Below are 17,133 nucleotides of genomic sequence, written 5' to 3'. Positions count from 1 at the left end.
TGCCTCACCAGGTAGCGCGAATAGGGCAAATGTTAGGACTTCAAACATGTATAAAAGGAGTACAAAAAATTGCACAAACATCGGACGACATGCCTATAACAACATCCAAGTGCATGCGCCTCCCCCCCAAAACGGGCCGAGAAATTGAATGATTAATGCCTGGATTACATTTGCCCCGGGCGCCGTACGATAAATTTTGGGGGCATCGTAGGAGGCTACGGGCTACGATGTTTGTGTTTACCTTAATATCTACAAGCATCGTGCCATTTCTTGTATTGGCACTCGGGGGCAGACCGGGGCAAATCCGTACAGAGGCCGCTCTTGAGATTGTACGGAAATCGTACAATTTCAATGCAAAGGTTACGCGGAGAAGGCGCGGTTACCGTGCAGCCGCCGTGCCGTTTTTAAGCGTTTTTTGCCTCCATGTTCACCGAAAAATCGTGCGTTTGCTGCACGATCAGCGCGAGGATTATGGGGGACCAACAGGCACCGATTTTTGGTGTCTATACTGCACAAGGCAAATTTCCATATTTCATGAATCTTGACCAATGTTGTTGTATAGTGTAGCTACGAAAGCGTCAGGGATCTGAGATCTCCTCTAAAATAGATTAGATATTCAAACCATTTCCCAGCAGTCACTGCTTCTAAAAAACATTTCATGTCACCATGTTAGTTTTTCTTGATATGCAAGGGGAAGATGAACGGTAGCTCCATCCTATGATTTAAACTTTTATTATATGATTGTGGAAGAGAAATTATTGGCTTGCAAATTTGATAATAAAGGAACATTTCTCTCTCTCTTTCTCTCTCTATTATGTGTATATGAGGCAAAATATGGTCATGTAAAAAGCATTTATCTCGAAAAAATATTAGTTTTGTGCAGGTAGTAAATTACTCGTGTATATTTTGCGTTCAAACACATCTTCTACAGATATTAACATCTCTCTATTACCTTCGCTAACTCACCTATGCAAATTGATTAATCGAGCATATACGACCTGACAGACATCAGATTCTTGTAAGGACAGCCCTAGCAACCAACTAGCATATCACATTTAATACAGGTTTGTATATGATCGTTGCAAATGATCTATTTTACATTCAAGTCATGATTTTGTATGAGAAGACTGCTTGAAATAATTATAACCTTATTCATGAGCATAATGGGCGAAAAGCGGCTGATGAATTTCACTTCACACCTAATTTGATTTCTATAGGAGAAGAGTTTATGTAATGCTACGGTCACAAATGTTCGTACGAACGATTCGTTCGTACGAATCTCCCTGTTTTTACGAATTTCAGAATTCGTAGAGATTCGTAGACGGTACATAGTTTCTTACGTCCTTCTTACGGAGTTCGTACTAACGCCGTTTAATTCGCAAGAAGAACTTAAGGCCTTCTTGAGAAACGAAGTGATTTTCGGTTATACAATGGCCCTAGAGTTCGTACGTTTTTCGTAAGAACGCCTTGAGTTCTTCTTACGTCAGACTTACGGCCATCTTACGAGTTTTGATCTTGCAAGGTGGTCGTACGTGTAACTCACGGCATTCACAAGTCATTCGTAAGAAGATCTTACGATTTTTTTAAATATTTGGTCGGGTTGCAAAAAAGCGCTGCTGTATACGGTCGAAAATTTGAGTGTTGAAAGTTTGATATTTCACGATGGCAGTATTGCCAAGAAGACTACAACTGCAACTGCAACTCTATCAAGTGATTCTTGAACTTACTGTTTTTTGTTCTCCATATTTTTCCCTCCACAGGGATTTTATTGATTTTCATTTGAAACAAATTAACAAATATATATTCAAGGTAATTTACATTTATAACATTAATACAATTGGTTTAGTACAATCACATAGCAGATGTATAACTGTTTCAATCTGTTCATTACAAAACGTACATTCTTTTCTTGGGACTAAATTCATTTTAAACAGTAGATCGTTCGTATATAATATGCGTTGCAAAACTTCAAACTGAAACCATCGTAAGCCCACATCAATGGTAAAATTAAATCCAATAGAACAATATGTTTCCCAACTCTTATCATTCAGGTCGAAATACACGTTTACATAGTCCTTTTCTTCTCTTTAAAAAAGTTGCATAGATATGTAAACATCCTTTAATACATTTCATAACAAATGTCATTGTCTCTGGGAAAAGAGGTTGTGGCACCATGTTAAAAAATAGTACAATTGTTAAACCCTTGTCTAATTGCATCGCATAATCCACGATAAAAAAGAAAATTTATTTGAATATTATACTTTTCTTGGAAATGTTTCAGAGAGAAAAAAAAATCACCATTTGTCTCTAAAATATCATTGACAAAGCGAACTCCCTTTTGACACAATTTTATATTATATATTGAGCTATTACCTATTTTAATGTGATCATTATTCCATAAGGGTTGGCAAGAAATGTTATCACAAGAGCGTACTGTAAGCCATGAACATTTCTTTCCAAAAAAGGTTCTTTGTTTTACCTGCCAGTTCCCGAAAATAATTGTTTCCCGAAAATAATTGTTTACTGTTAGCATATCTGTTACTTCCTTTATTATAAAAGCAGCCATGTTCACCGAGGAAGTCAACAAGTTTTTGCTCTGTGGTGGCATCAAAGTCATACTTCTCCTTTCTTAGTTTCCCCGTTGCCTCATCTTCATCGCTATCAAACTGCCGTCTTGATGGTTCTCCATCCTCGTCGTCATCGTCTTCATCTTCCATCGCCTCCTCCCGGTCGCTTTCGATGGCTTGATATTATTGCTTGATATTATTGTTGCTGCTCTCCTCCTCTTTCTCCTTCCTCCTCATCTCTTTCATTACGTTTGTTTCCCTTTCCTCTCTTTCCTCTAACGGATTTCCCCTTTGGTCCCATATTTCTTCGACAGGGGGGCACCCTCGACGACACTATGAACAGGCGCACCGGAAGCAGTTTAGGATTGGGGGTGGGGGGAGGGCAAACATTTCAGGGGCTCACCTTCCAGGGGCAATGGCGTAATGAGCAAAAACGTTTGGAAGGGGGGAGCAGAAGAAAAATCTGCATCACCACCACTCTTACACGTAAATTCGCGTGGGGTCGAGGGGCTGAGCTCCCGGAAGCTCAGAGGTTTTTAGATATTTAACTACGGTCAGATGAGCATCCAGGGGACCGCCTTAGGGCCCTTAGTGGGGTCCGAGGGCGGAGCCCCTGTAAGCTCTTGGGTTTTAATTAGGCATTTAATTACGGTCAGATCAGCATATTTTGATACCTTATTTGTGACATTGGCAGGTCACTTATTTTTTCTCTCTTTCTTTCTTTTTCTCTGTAACATACTTTTTCAAAAAGTGAGGGGGCTCGAGCCCCCGAGCCCCCGAGCCCAGCTGTTCTGCAGGCCCTGACATGAAGGCTTTAAATAAGCATATTTTTCGCCCGACTGTAAATTTGGGAATTTCTAGTTTTCCAACAAACGCATCAAAAGATATGACTTACAAAAAAATTGAGAAAAAATACCGGAAATCATATCTTTGCAGTAACATTTGTAAATCACTGCATGGTATCGAATAAGAAATAACAATAAAATCAGTACGCCAGCGTTCAGGGGCTCATGTCTTCTCACCCCAATACCAAAAAACACAAATGCTTTCCCATCCTCTCACAATAATTCGACGATATGCCCGTATCGCTATTATAAAAACCTCCATTGATAAATAAAGGTTGCATGCGGAATGTTTAAGAAATTTAATTCCTGTTAACTTTCCTTTTCTTTGAATGGAATGTTATGTGTGATATAATTCAGGTTTTACCAGGTTTGCCCCCCCCCCCACCACTTTTTTTGGTTGGCCGGGGGGCGGGGCTCTATGATTATGAACATAGTAAGGATTCGAACTTCACGCGCTTGGCTTTATAACCGCTAAAAATCAAAATTAGCATAAATTGTGTACGTACACCTTACGAGCACCTTACGAACGCCTTACGAACGCCAGGAGTCGTTCGTACGAAGACCATAAGAATCTCCGCTCGTAAGGAGTTCTTACGAACGCCATAAGAGCCCTCTATGAACAACTTGAAGCGTTCTTACGTTCATCGTAATAATTTGAAGCTTCTAGAATTGTCCCTCGACCCTACGAAATGTACGAAGATCTTGCGTGGTTCTTACGATGTAATTACGGCGTCATTACGGCCGCCTTACGAAGAGAGGGTTTCGTACGATGCTAAAAAAAATCTTGGACCAGACCATCGACCAATTTGTGATCTTACGAACGGTCTACGAACGGTCTACGAACGCTGGTTTCGTACGGCCTTCTTAAGAAGATCTTACGAAATGGTCTGAAAATCGTTCGTACGGCGTTCGTAACAGCCCGTAAGGGTATTTGTGACCAAGGCATTAGATACAGTATTGAAACGTGATCTGTTACTTAAAAAGAAACATGAACAGACATTTCAACAGGTTGGAGAAAACGTTATTTCAAGGAGATTTAAAATCAAAGTGCCCCGAGGAAGCTAGGATGGTAATTGCAGTCAGCTTATTGAAGTGTATTCTTAACAAAAAGTCGAATGATAAGTAATCGTGTGTATTTCAAAGTACATAAAAAGACCATTACTACATAACTACAAAGCATATTATCAGCATTTCCAATTACAAAAATTGTATCAAGGCTATAAAACAAACAACGGCATCAAAAATGTGAATGTACATGTGCTAGTAGATTAAGTTACAACTCGGGTACTTAAAGATTTAAACGAATATCTGTTTTGCTCTCCATTTTAAAGCATGAACTTTTTTTTTTATACAAACACAAATTATCACTGCTAAAAACTTTATCTTTATTACCAAGAAGCTAAGGAAAATCTCAGTGCCGCTTCATATGTGAATGTTAATTGTGGTTTTTACATGTGTGGGTTTATAGGTGAGGGTGTTCCCGTATGTGTGTAGTGTTTATTGTCCGAAGACAAATTTTATGTATTTTTTACTTGACAATAAATTAATCTTAAATCTTGATAATCACGGTATAATTAAAAGGAAAATAAAATATAATGGTGAAAATAAAAAGGCTAATATATAAAGGATAAAATTTAAAGATGAATGGCGTGTATAAAGAAAATGAATAAAAGAAAATTACGTAATAATGCATTGAATAATTTTTCATTTCCACATGGAAAACAATAACTAACTATAATTAATTATGTGTAAAAAGAAAACTTAATGTTTTCATGCATATATAAAAGACACCCTTAAAGATTTGGGACGAGTCAAATTCAACTCACAGACAAATGAAATATGGGTTAATGATGAAGATGTTAAGATATGATTATAAAGGTGAACCGTGTGCAAAGCAGTAATGTATAAATGAAACACTAATAGACACTATTGAGCCTTTACCTTGCATTCTTATAGGTCAGTCACACCACAAGACCGGTAATAACCCGACTCCAGACTGGCCAATTCTTGGTCATTGGGGGTACATTATATTCAGTCTGTCGTCGTTCGTGTGTCAGTCTCATTGGTGTGACTGAGGTGTAATAACGCACCAGACACGCGGCAGACAGAACAATGTATTACATTCCCGCCAATGGGAAACAATGGATCGGTTTAGAATCGGTTTGGAGTCGGTTCGAGAGTGTGACTGAGGTATTAGAAAAAGAGGGGGCAGAAAAAATTGCTAGATGTATAGGATGGAAAGGGTGGAATACTCTACCTATCAGGTTAAAAATGTTACTATCTATTGATGTTTTCGATGATGTTCATATTGTTTAAATTGTTTAAGTAGTTTGTATCTTCATATTGTTATGTTGGTTTCGTTAACAGTGCCCCCTGGAAAACAGTACTTTGATTACTGACGGGGCTACCCTGTTTAAATAAAACGGAATAAATAAATAAACATTTAATTTTAATCTCGCAACTTTAGGACATTTATCTGTAAATAATTAAAGTTGACACTATATTTTCAGTGTTATACAACCAGTGGCAATAAACATAGATACATTAAAGAAACAACAAAATCATACGATAGGAACTTAAAACTGTTTCACGACCATCAAAACACAATGAGAAAAGAGTATACATGTGGCTTTATAACAACAAAACTGTACCTATGAGGTTGACAAAGAAATGTTTTTAATATCCATTTACATCACAACGAACAATTTTGAGTGTTACAACACATAACATAAAGAGAATGAAGTGGACCAATGATGTGAGTGGTGATAATAAGATAAATATCTCACGACATGCCTCTTTCTGTCCGTTCATCGAGAAAGAAGGGTAAATTTCTTCCAAATTCCATTCTAGAGGGCCGCGAAATACCTGGAATGGAATGCATTTAAATAAACTTGTAATACATTCTTATACATGAATCTCCCATTCGTAAACTTGTGCGAGGTGTGGGAGGGCGTGTGCGTGTGCGTGTGCGAGGTGGGCACACTCGGGTCTTTTTGAAATAAAGCAATGTTCAGTTTGCTTGAGCCACCTCACACACTAAAAAATAGGGGTACATTTGGGGTGCAGATCGCTGCTACAATAGCAGCCACCTATAGGGTGCAAGTCTGCAATACATGGCTGCTATATTATAGCAGCGGTCTGCACCCCTAAGGGTGCTCTTTTGCACCTCTAAGGGTGCAAGTCTGCAAAATTGCACCCTATAGGTGGCTGCTATTGTAGCAGCGATCTGCACCCTATAGGGTGCAAATTTGTACCATTATTTTTTAGTGTGCATATATTGTTCTTTGGTAATTGCCTTCCACTCCTCCTTTGATAGTAGTCGGAAGCACACCAGTTCTTAAGGTTTATCAATGTTACCTGCATGTGAAACGGATCGTGATGAATCTTAAATGTTGTACAAGCATAACTTTATGTCCTTTAATTACCGTATAAAGACGCACTTGGTTGCTCTGCACAACCATCAACAGAAGCGCAATCAAACCACAACGAAACTAACCAGTATAGATCGATAATTCCAATAGAAACAAATAGGATGGACACAACTTTAAGTTAATTTCAGGATTCTTAACCAGTTTAATATACCGATCTGTGAATTTTAGATTTCGTGTAAGACGTTGTTCTTAATGTAGATCAATGGTACTTGTGAAAAAGTGCATCAGTTCAATAGTCAGTCCTAAGAGAATAATCGAGTGCCCTATAAAATCAGAAAGAGACATTTCGGGCATATCTTGACATGCTGCGGGGTTTGTTAGAATATTTTGAAAACAACTGTTTCATACCATCCCAACACATGCAAATCTGATTCTTATGTTTGGCAAGAATAAAGGGGAAAAGGGAAAAGGGAACAAAATCAGAAGGACGAACTTTATAAGAAAAATAATTTAATTTAGAATTCAGTAAAAATGTATATCCATGTAATTTTATGTATTTTATATACACGCTAAAGCTTATAGGAATTTGCGGTTTGCTTATTATTGGTGTAACACGAATATAGAATATAAATAACTTTTTATTTTCCCCTATAAAATGTGCCAATACTGCGGAAAAGATGGCAGAAGAGAATGACATTCTTGAGGTTTTATGGTTGCGGTAGAGAATAATTAAAATCAAGAAAATGTTTGCGGAATAGAGAAAAACGTGAACAGTTTATGAAAAGTAAATAATCAAGAGAAAATGGGGATGTAGAGGTACCAAATGAATAGTAAATAGACGATAGGTTAATGAAGGAGAGCGAAAATACAGTCCAATGTAGGCTACTCTGAAAAACCTAGGTAAATAGACTTTACGCAAATCCACTCCATTTTTGTACTCAAACAAACACAAAATAAGATGCTAGAAAGAACGATGATATTATGAATTGATGATATAAATAAATAAGCTCAGTAATTACAAGCAATAGAAGGAGGGAGAGAGAGCGCACCGCATAGAAAGAGCGAGAGAGAGGGGAGAAATAACGAAAAGAAAATCAATAAAGAGAAACACAGCAAAATTAAGAGAGAGAGAGAGAGAGAGAGACAAACAAACAGACAGGCTGACAGGGAAAGTAGAGAGTGAAAGAATAAACAAAAGTGAAAATGTTCCTAGATGGTTATTTTGTTGTTAGAATGAAAATGATTATTGGAGAGGGAAAGAGAACAAAATGCAAACAAAAATTGCGTGTGTTTCTAGACGAATTGCCTTCATAAAAGCAAATAGGGAGAAATAGCACTTCAAGTTTTTCATTAGTATTTTTTCTATTTAACTAGTGTTAACAAGAATATCCACACTCGTATGTACACAATTTCTTTTCTTATATAAGAGAGAACAAATATTATTCGAGTAAGAAATCTGGTATTTGGATATGTTTTCTTTCATCCAACATAGCTTTTACATCTATCAATTCATGTACATGTATAGGCATCTCCATCTATCCATTATAACACTACGAGACAGACAATGCTAGAACAAAAACATACATTTTCATTTTAAGATTGTTTTATTCTTGTATGAAGTCAATGTTTTATTTGTGGGATGTCTCGCTCGAAAATGTTCTTAAGAAAAATTTCAAGCAGTTTTCACGTTGGTATCGTCGAGGTTCATTAGAATTAACTGCAGCTTGGGAGACAGATAGCAAGATTGGTGTTTCATCTTTATTATCGTCATCCCACGCATCAAACCTTTGACAGATCTAGAATACTTTACAATGAATCTAAATTTAGCTTGACAAAACTATGGGTCATGGCACCACCTTTAACTCACATTCCTTTGTCATACATGTGCACTTATTACACAATCCTTGAAAGGAAAATAGTAACTGTTCTAAAGGTAAAGAGAATACTATCTTCTAACCAGAAAAGATACTTCATATTTTGTGGTATGTATGTGCTCATTTGAAGATTATCACTTGAAGTTCTGTCTCGTATGTGTCATTGTGTAAAATTTGAATAGTTTACTATACCCGTCTATTGAAGAAAAAAAAAGACTTTTCACGACTAAACTGGTTGAATGAACATAAATAATACTAAGTATGGTCCAAAAGTATTGGAAATAGGTGAGAATAAGGAAGTTATGAATTTTTGAAAAAGTATTAAAAAATGGAACAATGGAAATCACTACACAAACTGCCAATCAGTTTATGATGTCATTGCCTCACTTTTTATCAATTGCTTTATATTTTGTATCCATTATTTTTCCTTTTTATCCCCCAAACCTTGATTTCCCCATGCCTTTGCCCAAGTTATGATTTGTCTCATATTGCTTGCATGACATTTCATAAAATCTTTTATGAACTTTGAAGAATTGATACTATTTTCCGAATATTGTATATTCATAACTATTGATTCTTATATAAATAGTTTATTAATATATATATATTTTTCATGATTTAACTGAAAAAATCTAACTCTATATTTGTGCATCCACACAAAAACATACTACTATCAATATAACTTGGATGCTGGTGTGAGGAAATAATATTTTTAGGGGAAAAATGGGAAATTTATATTTTCAATATAAAGAGAACAATAAATAGTGGATAGCGAGGCAATGACGTCACATACTCATGAGTGAGTTGGCAGTTTTCTTGTGATTTTCAAAGTTTATCATGTCATTAAGAATTAATAATTTTCTTATTAGTTATCCGATTTTTATTGGTTTGTCTTATTTTTCTGCTTCTATTATAAGTAAGTTATTTTTTAGAGTAGACTGGGCCTTTAATTCCATAGGATCATTACTACACCATTTGACAAGTGCTTTGAGATCAGATCGGATGTCACTCGCTTTGCATATCGTGTGATACAAGATTGTATCATCTGCATATTAAGATATGGCTGAGAGAGGGGAAATAATATTTGGTAAATCAGTAGTAAGGAAATGCAACAGGGTCGATCACTTAAGTCGATTCGTCAACTAATGGTCGATAACTAATGGTCGTTAATTTCCCACTAAAAGCCATTTCCAAGCCCATTCGTTCTGAGGGAGCTTCTAAATTAGTAATGTCTTTCAAATGCTGTTGGAATTAGACCTTTCTAGGGATGTCATACAAGCAAAAGAAAAATTGAATTAATAGAGGCTGAAAAATTAATTGATTATTATACAACAATGATGTGATCAAGATTGGCAGGCGATCTTCATTATTTGATTGTTTGCATCAGTGTATGAAATACAGATACTGGTGAAATGCCGTTAAACGGCTTCAAGAGCTTTAATGTGAATCTTTTGACCTGGCAGCCAAACCGTTTAATACCGTATTATCGAAGTATTTAGCTCCTGCATAGGATCACCATTAAACTATTTGACAAGTGCATTGAGATCAGAAGGGAGTTTGTCTATGTCAATCGCTTTGCTTATCGTGCGATACAAGACTGTATCATCTGCATATCGAGATAAGGCTGAGAGAGGGGAAACAATATTTGGTAAATCAGTAGTAAAGAAATGAAACAGATTCGAGCCAATAACACTCCCTAGAGCCGCGCCTGAGGTTACTGGACACCAATCGAAATTCGCCCCTTCAAAAAACGACACAATTTGATCATGATCTGTAATATATGAACTAATCAATTTTAACTTATTTCCACACATACGAAATGAGTGTTTAACTTACTTCTTAATGAACAGTGAACAGTTAACCATGTAAACGCCCTTTGCCGAATCTACAATATTGCATCAATGCCGGGCGGTGAAGTTCGATCCTAGACATTTGCCCATTAGTAATGTAGCACAGAAGCTTGGGTGTTGCATGAGCATTTGGGAACAAAATAATCTATGCTAGCTGTCTGGAATTATTTTGTTTTGAAGGAAAAATTCAAGTAATCGTTTAACAATGAGTCTTTCCAAAAAATTAAGGTTAATGAAATAGGCCTACAGTTTGCGATCGAATTTTGTTCCCCACATGTGTACAGATGAATAACATTAGCCAGTTTTCATTCACGCGGGACAGTCCTGGGGGGTGTTTCATAAAGCTGTTCGTAAGTTACGCACGACTTTACGCACGACTGGAACATGTTCTTGGGTGCTAATCAGATTCTCAATCATTTACATGTAGCACAAGAACATATCACCAGTCGTGCGTAAAGTCGTGCGTAACTTACGAACAGCATTATGAAACACCCCCCTGGACTGTATACTCATATCAACAAATCTAGTAAAAAGCTTAATCTGCCAATTTTAACATGGCAGGAGAAATTCTATCTGGTCCAGGTGGTTTTGATACTCTAAGATTTGCAATCGCTAACAGAACATTTGAGGTGTGGATCTCGATGTCTGTTAGCCGGTTGATATGGTGATCATAGAACAATTAATTATAATTCATTTGGATCGGTAAGTGGCTCTACTGATGTAGAGAAGTTATTACAAAAGTACTTGATAAAACTCTATAAGCTATTTCGGAAGAAGTATGAAATGATGTACCATAATGAGTAAATGCTACATTTTAATGAAGATAATCATTGTATGACTTTTTTGTCATACCTTTTACTTCTCTCGAGATCTCTCGATACCTTGACCACATTTCTTCTTTTCTCTTTATGTCTATATCACTATCTTTTTTCTTTGATTTCCTGTAAGCTCTCCTCTTTCGTTTGGAAATTCTAGCTATTTCCTGAGTTATCCATAATGCTCGACGACGACCATGGGGACAACATCTTTGATCGATGTCTGCAACACAAGTGTGAAGTATGTGTTGTCAACGCTCCCTTCATCAACAATCGGATTCCTTGGAACACATTCAATCGTTTGTTGAAGGTTCAGACTATTCGCTTTGACTTTGTGAATTGATGTAATACCCTTGGAAGTATTCGACTACCGTAACGGTCAAATACAAAGTAAATTGTAACACATTGTTGCCAATTCCTGAACTGCTTTGAGGATTAAAAAAAAGGTCTAAATTATCACAAAATACTAGGTCAAGCATTGCCTGTTGTATAGTAAGAAATGAAACAAGATGTGTCATTCCCATGGATGATGTGAGAGGGCAATGATATCTCAAGTATTTATATTGAAAGATGATGATGATGACAAGGATTCATGATCGCAGATTGGGAGTTGAATATTGAAATCACCGCATAAGATAATTGATCAGGAAGGAGGTATAAGTATGTGGGGGGGGGGGGGAGATAAGATCAAGGAATTATTTAGTGCATCATCGAAGGTAGCATTATTATGATGGGGACTATAGCATACACCAAAAAGGAGCTTAATTGCCTTCATAATTTGGTAAAGTTAATTGATTCCATAAAAAGTCGCATATCTGCATTGCATGAAAAATATACACCTCCTCCGGTGTGAGTGTGGTCTTTGACAGTGTTGTATGTCAAAGATTTCACCACCATAGAAATCAAGGTTCAACCCTGTTATAGTGGCACACAGTATCTCTATTTCATCGGAAGTAGCTCCAAAGAGAACGGGCATTTTTAGTAACAGACAATTGAGTTTATGACGTAACGAATTCGAAGGTTCAGATCCCGGTTGCGCTCCACGTCACCACGTCTAACCAAATTTCAAAAGTGGAGTATTTGATGTTAATTGTGAGGTTGAAATATCTTTGATTCGAAGGTATCTAGTTTTTAGATTATACAATTTTTTTTGCCATTTTTAGCAAAATTCCCGCGATGGCATTTCGAGTTTTTACGTGCACTTATTGGCATTGAATGGTCAAAAGGGTCTAGCAATAAGTTAGAACTGACCAAGAATAGGATCAAGAACCTAAGTTATGTGAAACCCCCGAGTTTTTTTTATAGCTTTTATGAAGCGGATGCACGGACAAACACGAGTGCACACAAAAAACAAAAAACAAACTAAAGTTTAAAATGGGGTTGAACATGAAATGATTTTAACCTTTTTTTATTAATTATGCGCGATGTCGGGCTGACGTGCGTGTTTGATATGTTGTTATGATCCGCAATAAATTGAAGTTTCATGACATGAAATATAAAATTATTATGCCATTTGATTGTAGAGATATAAAGAGGTATGCGAAATTCACAAAATGGCGCCTAGATGACGTCACTTTATGCGAAGGACATTGAAAAGTTTTGTATGTAAAGTCCTCAATTGGGTCTACCATTGTGATAACTTTGAAGGAAAAGCAGTTTGCCATTCGTTATATATCTGTCCTACAAGAAATGTACAGAATGAACAAACTAAATCTGCCAAATATAAGAGGTGATATTTACAATAGCATATTATATAGCACTTAAGAATGAGATACGTTGATTTACGATAAACGAAAAGAGGCTTAAAATCGATTATTGTCAATCGGTAAATAGTTAGAGAATTTTTGATATATTTTCGAAAACGTAGAAAAAAAGCAGACTTTCTAGGAAACTTCAATAAATTGTAGACATTGGTTGTCTACTCCTTTACCATTATTTTCGATAGATTAAATGAAACGAGAGTTGTAATATGTTTGTTTTCCAGAAAGCCAAGAATAGAATAGTACGAAACTTCAATTAAATCACATTTTGTGAGAGCGGCTAACATCCATGGCTAATGTAAATATTAATGATTAAGATACTTGATTAAAATGAAATGACATTAGTACAATTTATTTTATCAATTTGGTAGGATTGAAAGCTATTGCGATTTTATTCTTGGATTGTTTTTATTGATGATTTTGAACAAACATTTCTGAATCTTTCTATTACTTACTACTTCTCTAGGCTTTTTATAGAAGCTGAGAAATATGTTTTTGAGCGTGAAAATTGATGAATTGCGCTGACGAAAAACGACATGTCAGTATGGAAATATCAAACGGTCCCATCTCAATTTGTCAATAATTGGCAGTTTGAATTATTTCATTTTTCATCTCCTCCACCATAAGTGTCCTCCTGTCAGTCATCATTCTGATGTTCTGCCATGCACAGCCTTCAGCAGATTTTATCCCTAGAATTTAATTATTTTGCAATTCTGGAGATTGAAGTACTCCTGGCTCGCGTGCGGGCTTTCCGACCAACATCTATCTACTCAGAAGGTTCCTGAAATATAGTTATGACCTTTTTGTTTTCTCGTCGATATTTACTAAATCTTGCGACTGGCTATTTTCAGCTGCATCTTCTCGTGATATGGGCTCTTCTGTAGCCGGATGAATGAAGTGATGTATCGATTTATAGGTCCTGAGAGAGTTGATACGAGTGTTATGAGTAGGGACAGTAAATACTACAGGGTCGGCACAGAGTGACACAATCAGAAGGAATGGGGGATTTGCATTTACAGTAAGAGATTAGATGGGTACTTATACCAAGGGTCTAGCTCTGTCAAGTGTAATTTCAAATGTAGTCCCCGAGTGTCATCTCAAGATTGGACTAGAAAAGGAAATGGGAGGAAACTTGCCATCATCAACTTGAAGTATCATCAGCCTTATGGTGGCAGAATTCTCACTCAATGAGGTATCGTTCTTTGCCATGGTTCCTTAACAGTAACTTTTTTTAATGTAACAAACTTAAATGTAAGAACTCGCAAATTAACAGGAACATATTTACATCCAATTATTAGTTTTGATGAAGAGTAACCACGATATCAATTGAATCATGATCATTTCAAGATGACATTAATTTGGTATGAAACAGAATTTGCTGTCTTCGTCATAAAAAAAAAGAAAAAGAAATTATGAAATGTTTATTGATTCAGCTGGCCCATCGAAATCTCTCCTTACATTCGTTCAATTGTTCAAACATCTTTTCATATATATTATAATGCAATCGATGAACCGATTTGAAAATTTGATCTGGAAACGTTTCCAGAATCCTTATCTTAACCCCCCCCCCCCCCCAAACAACAACAAATCATATCTAGAAACATCTGAATAAAGCCCTATAATCTAATTACTACAAATTTATTTCCTTTGAAATAATACTTTATCATTTAGAATCACGAAAGCAAATAACTTCTACCCATTGTTTAAGTTTGATCGTTTGTCTACTTTAGAATCACAAAACATGGAAATCTGGATCCTTTTACCCATGATAATGATAAACCTTCTGTTTTTATAAATTGTCAACAAATTAATTTTATGATACATATTTTTTAGAATACCATCTGGAGCATTTATACACAAGTCAAGTATTATTTGCATTTCATGAACATGTTCACCGATGTTTGGTTTTATCTGTCAATTTTTAAAAGTATACCTTCCCAGTTTATACTTTTTTGTTTCGAGGAAACGAAAATGATAATTAAAGTCATTCATATCAAAATACATATATAACAACTGCGCTATATTTAGTGCAAAGTACTTTTTATAAATCATTATTTTGTACATGTCTTGATTAAAACTATCAGTATAACTGACTTGTTGGAAGCAACAAGAAAAAACTCCAAAGTTAGATTCAATGCCTTGAGATATCGGAACTGCTTTAAGCTCAAACCACGAATCCCCTTATGTATGTGCTCCAACTGATACCAAATATGTTTATCTTTTAAGAGCATGCAACATGTTATCATAACATATATTTTTACTTGAATGTTCCTTCTTACGATTATAACATTGATATAATACAAGTTATGAAGACTCATTTTTTAATAATGAACATGAGAACGACTTCACATTTTACCCAAGCTAGTTATTCCATACAAATACATGACGAAACAAAGTGCAAGGTGAAAGAAGATTGCGTTGACTTGATCTGTATTTTGAAAATTCATATAAAGATTGTATTATAAGTATTAATTCATCTTTACTACAAAATATGTTCTCTCATCAAAAGCCCATACCTGAAGCGGTACTTCATTCTACTTGTATTATTTATTCTTCTTTGTATTATTAGTATTGCTTATGTTTGGCGTCACTGTGCCTGAGAGGGAAACCACTGGAGACGTAACCCTCGGTTCTTTCCTCCCGGTGTGAATGATTGGGATATGCACTACACCCAGACTTCGCCATACTCACTTCGCACTCTCCTCTACATGAGGCCTCCATTTAACATCCTATCCCAGAGACGGATCGCTTACCACTTTAACCAAATATCCTGCGTCTATGAACAAGGGAGGGACGCGTTAATACACAACGCAGGTTCCATAAAAGCATGTTATATTGTGTAATAGAAACATTCTGACAAAGCAACCAATCATTCTTCACAATAGCATCGATATATTCGGTGTATGCGAAACTAAGATAGCCATTGTCCATTAAAAATTGTCAGTTGCAATCTATTCAACTTTATTCTGATATTTTTCATCAGTTTTTATGTATAGAATGCAAGTTATAGGACTCAATTAAATCGCTTCTCTTTTAATGCGTTTAGTTTAAGACCTTACGCCAGAAGACCACATTTTTATCGAAGCAATACACCAGCCCAGTCAGACGTCCAACATTCACATCGAATTGGCCTTTGACGAAATGTTTCTTGTAATTAAATAATGAGTAATATCACATTTGATTTAAGATTTTAATGCAGAAAACAAAACTTACCAAATGTGGTATGTGAGACAAGGACGACCAAAAAGATCGAGAGAAAAATGTATCTGAAATCCGGTGACATTTTGTCCTCTTTTCTCCGCTTTCTCTCTCTGTGTCTTACAAGGGGTCACCCAGAGTGTTCAAACACTTTTCTCGAGGTTTCGGTCTTTCCTCTGCTGTTGGATTCGACTTCAAATTGCTGAGCTTTTTGTTCCTGTGCCAATCAAGAGAAGAATAAAAATGTAAGAACTGCGTAAACTGATGTGCGTCGCGAACTGATGCTACTCCGTCTTACAACCCGCTCACTTGTAATGTCGGATTCCATCTAATAGCTGGTTTTTAACTCCTCCACTGTCTCGTATGCTCGACTCTAATTGGTTGATACTTGTAAGGAAGTATGACGGTGGTGTGACGTCAGTTCGAATTCTTCCTATTACTCTCTCCCACCTCCTCTCTCTCTCTCTTCTCGTGAAAGATTGATAATTCCCGCTATATACCGATATGCGATGATAATGATGTATATGATTATGTTCATACATATTACACAACACCATTTACCTTTTACTTCATGTGACATACAATTTGGAAGATTGTTAGCTAAGATTTGTCCGTTAAATACACACTTGTTTTGAATATTTTGTGCAAATTAAAATAAAAGATGTGCTCCGTAAAAGGGAATTTGAATGTAAATTTATTTGTGTGTGTTGGTTTTGTCCCCAATTTGAAAAACAGAAATTAGTAATTGTTTTAATTAATTTCTTGTAAACCGTCGCTTTCAGTCTTCATATAACAATGAATAACGAATAACGCTAATCAAATGAATTTTCATATTATTTGAATTTTGACAGAT

General features: G+C 36.1%; 1 protein-coding gene across 1 annotated transcript in view; it reads right to left on the bottom strand.

The window, feature by feature from the left end:
* LOC100892147 overlaps nucleotides 1-16,590 on the bottom strand; it is a 49,129-nt gene extending 32,539 nt beyond the window's left edge. Inside the window, exon 1 of the mRNA XM_003725953.3 lies at nucleotides 16,296-16,590. Coding sequence (XP_003726001.1) covers nucleotides 16,296-16,365 — 70 coding nt within the window. The 5' untranslated portion in view covers nucleotides 16,366-16,590. The remainder of the gene's footprint in view (nucleotides 1-16,295) is intronic.
* Between the last annotated feature and the right edge of the window lie 543 nt (nucleotides 16,591-17,133).

The sequence above is a fragment of the Strongylocentrotus purpuratus genome, unplaced genomic scaffold, assembly GCF_000002235.5.
Source record: "Strongylocentrotus purpuratus isolate Spur 01 unplaced genomic scaffold, Spur_5.0 spur5_scaffold_6, whole genome shotgun sequence".
Classification (NCBI taxonomy): domain Eukaryota; kingdom Metazoa; phylum Echinodermata; class Echinoidea; order Camarodonta; family Strongylocentrotidae; genus Strongylocentrotus; species Strongylocentrotus purpuratus.
This window is presented reverse-complemented; position numbering and strand designations above follow the sequence as displayed.